Raw genomic sequence first — 1,180 nt, forward strand, 5'->3', positions numbered from 1 at the left:
GTTTTGTGGAACTGCAGATTTTAATTGATTTATAATCATGTCATCATATAGCATTCTTGTGTACTGCTGGCCTTCCCCATAGGTCATTCCAGAGAAGGGCTGAATGCTATAACAACATTTGTCAGATTGATTACATTGTCTCAACAACAACTGTGTTGTTGGAACACCCAATCAGACAGACATTTTTTCTTTTTTGTTTGCACAAATTTCAAATTGCATGCTCAAAATACAATATTTCTTCTGTGCATTGAACCTCTTATTTTTCTCTCACACTTTGTATACTCCAGGTCCAGGGAATCCGAGACCCGTTCACAGTGCGCGTCTATGAGACTCATGCCAGAATTGCGATGGAGAAGGTACAAAAGCTGTAGTTTTCGATTTAAAAAAAAAGCAAATGTCCTTGCTCTAGAGTTATATGTTACGGGTTTAATTTTGCAATGTGAGAAAGCGTGGTATTCTAGTAACAACATTGTTAGGTGTCTGGTAGTAATAAGTACACTTAGATTATCTAGACCAGCATGTTTGCAATCGTCTGAAATCCGACAACCGCTAGCCGGCCGATGCTATCGCTAGGCCCACTTGTATTAATCAATGTGTGAAGTGCGAGGCCTGGCCAACTGCCAGCCCCCCCCCCATTTTTCTCTCGTCGGCTTTGTCGGCACTTTTGATTTCGTGCCCGTTGGCGTTTCCGATGTCGGAAACCTGAGTAGAAATACAAATACGGAAAAGGATGCCGACCTAAATTATCTACTTTCAGTTTCGTGCTCGAGCGGCCATTTTGAATTTCGTTTGTTGACCGATTGTTCAGATCATGTGGATTTATTTAAGTCCGGCTCACTTCTAGATTTATAGATCATTATAGACCTCAATGGGGGATTCATTTCCAATTCTATCGTGTCAAACCCTATCACAGGTTGTGCTGTAATATTACTGTTAGTAAAAAGCATTTCATCAGGGGCGTAAATTAGATTCTATTTATTTAGAATCTAGACTCAGCTGAGTCCCTCTGTTCGGAATGGGATGCGGATTTCTCGTTCAAGGCCTATTCTTATTCACTTGTTCTACTAGATCTAGATTTATTTAGATTACTAGATCTATATGGAGGGTTCATATTCCGATTCTATTGTGTTATTGTATCAAACCCTATTATAGCAATATCATGCTCCTTGTTTGTTTTGGA

The 1,180-nt window shown here is 39.7% G+C and overlaps 1 protein-coding gene across 1 annotated transcript in view; it reads left to right on the forward strand.

The window, feature by feature from the left end:
* The window catches only part of LOC101861135 (leukocyte receptor cluster member 8), a gene marked incomplete in the record, with an annotated part of 38,317 nt that overhangs the window by 24,873 nt on the left and 12,264 nt on the right, over nucleotides 1-1,180 (forward strand). The window contains 1 exon segment of the mRNA XM_005102547.3: nucleotides 288-356. Coding sequence (XP_005102604.2) covers nucleotides 288-356 — 69 coding nt within the window.

The sequence above is a fragment of the Aplysia californica genome, unplaced genomic scaffold, assembly GCF_000002075.1.
Source record: "Aplysia californica isolate F4 #8 unplaced genomic scaffold, AplCal3.0 scaffold00330, whole genome shotgun sequence".
NCBI lineage: Eukaryota > Metazoa > Mollusca > Gastropoda > Aplysiida > Aplysiidae > Aplysia > Aplysia californica.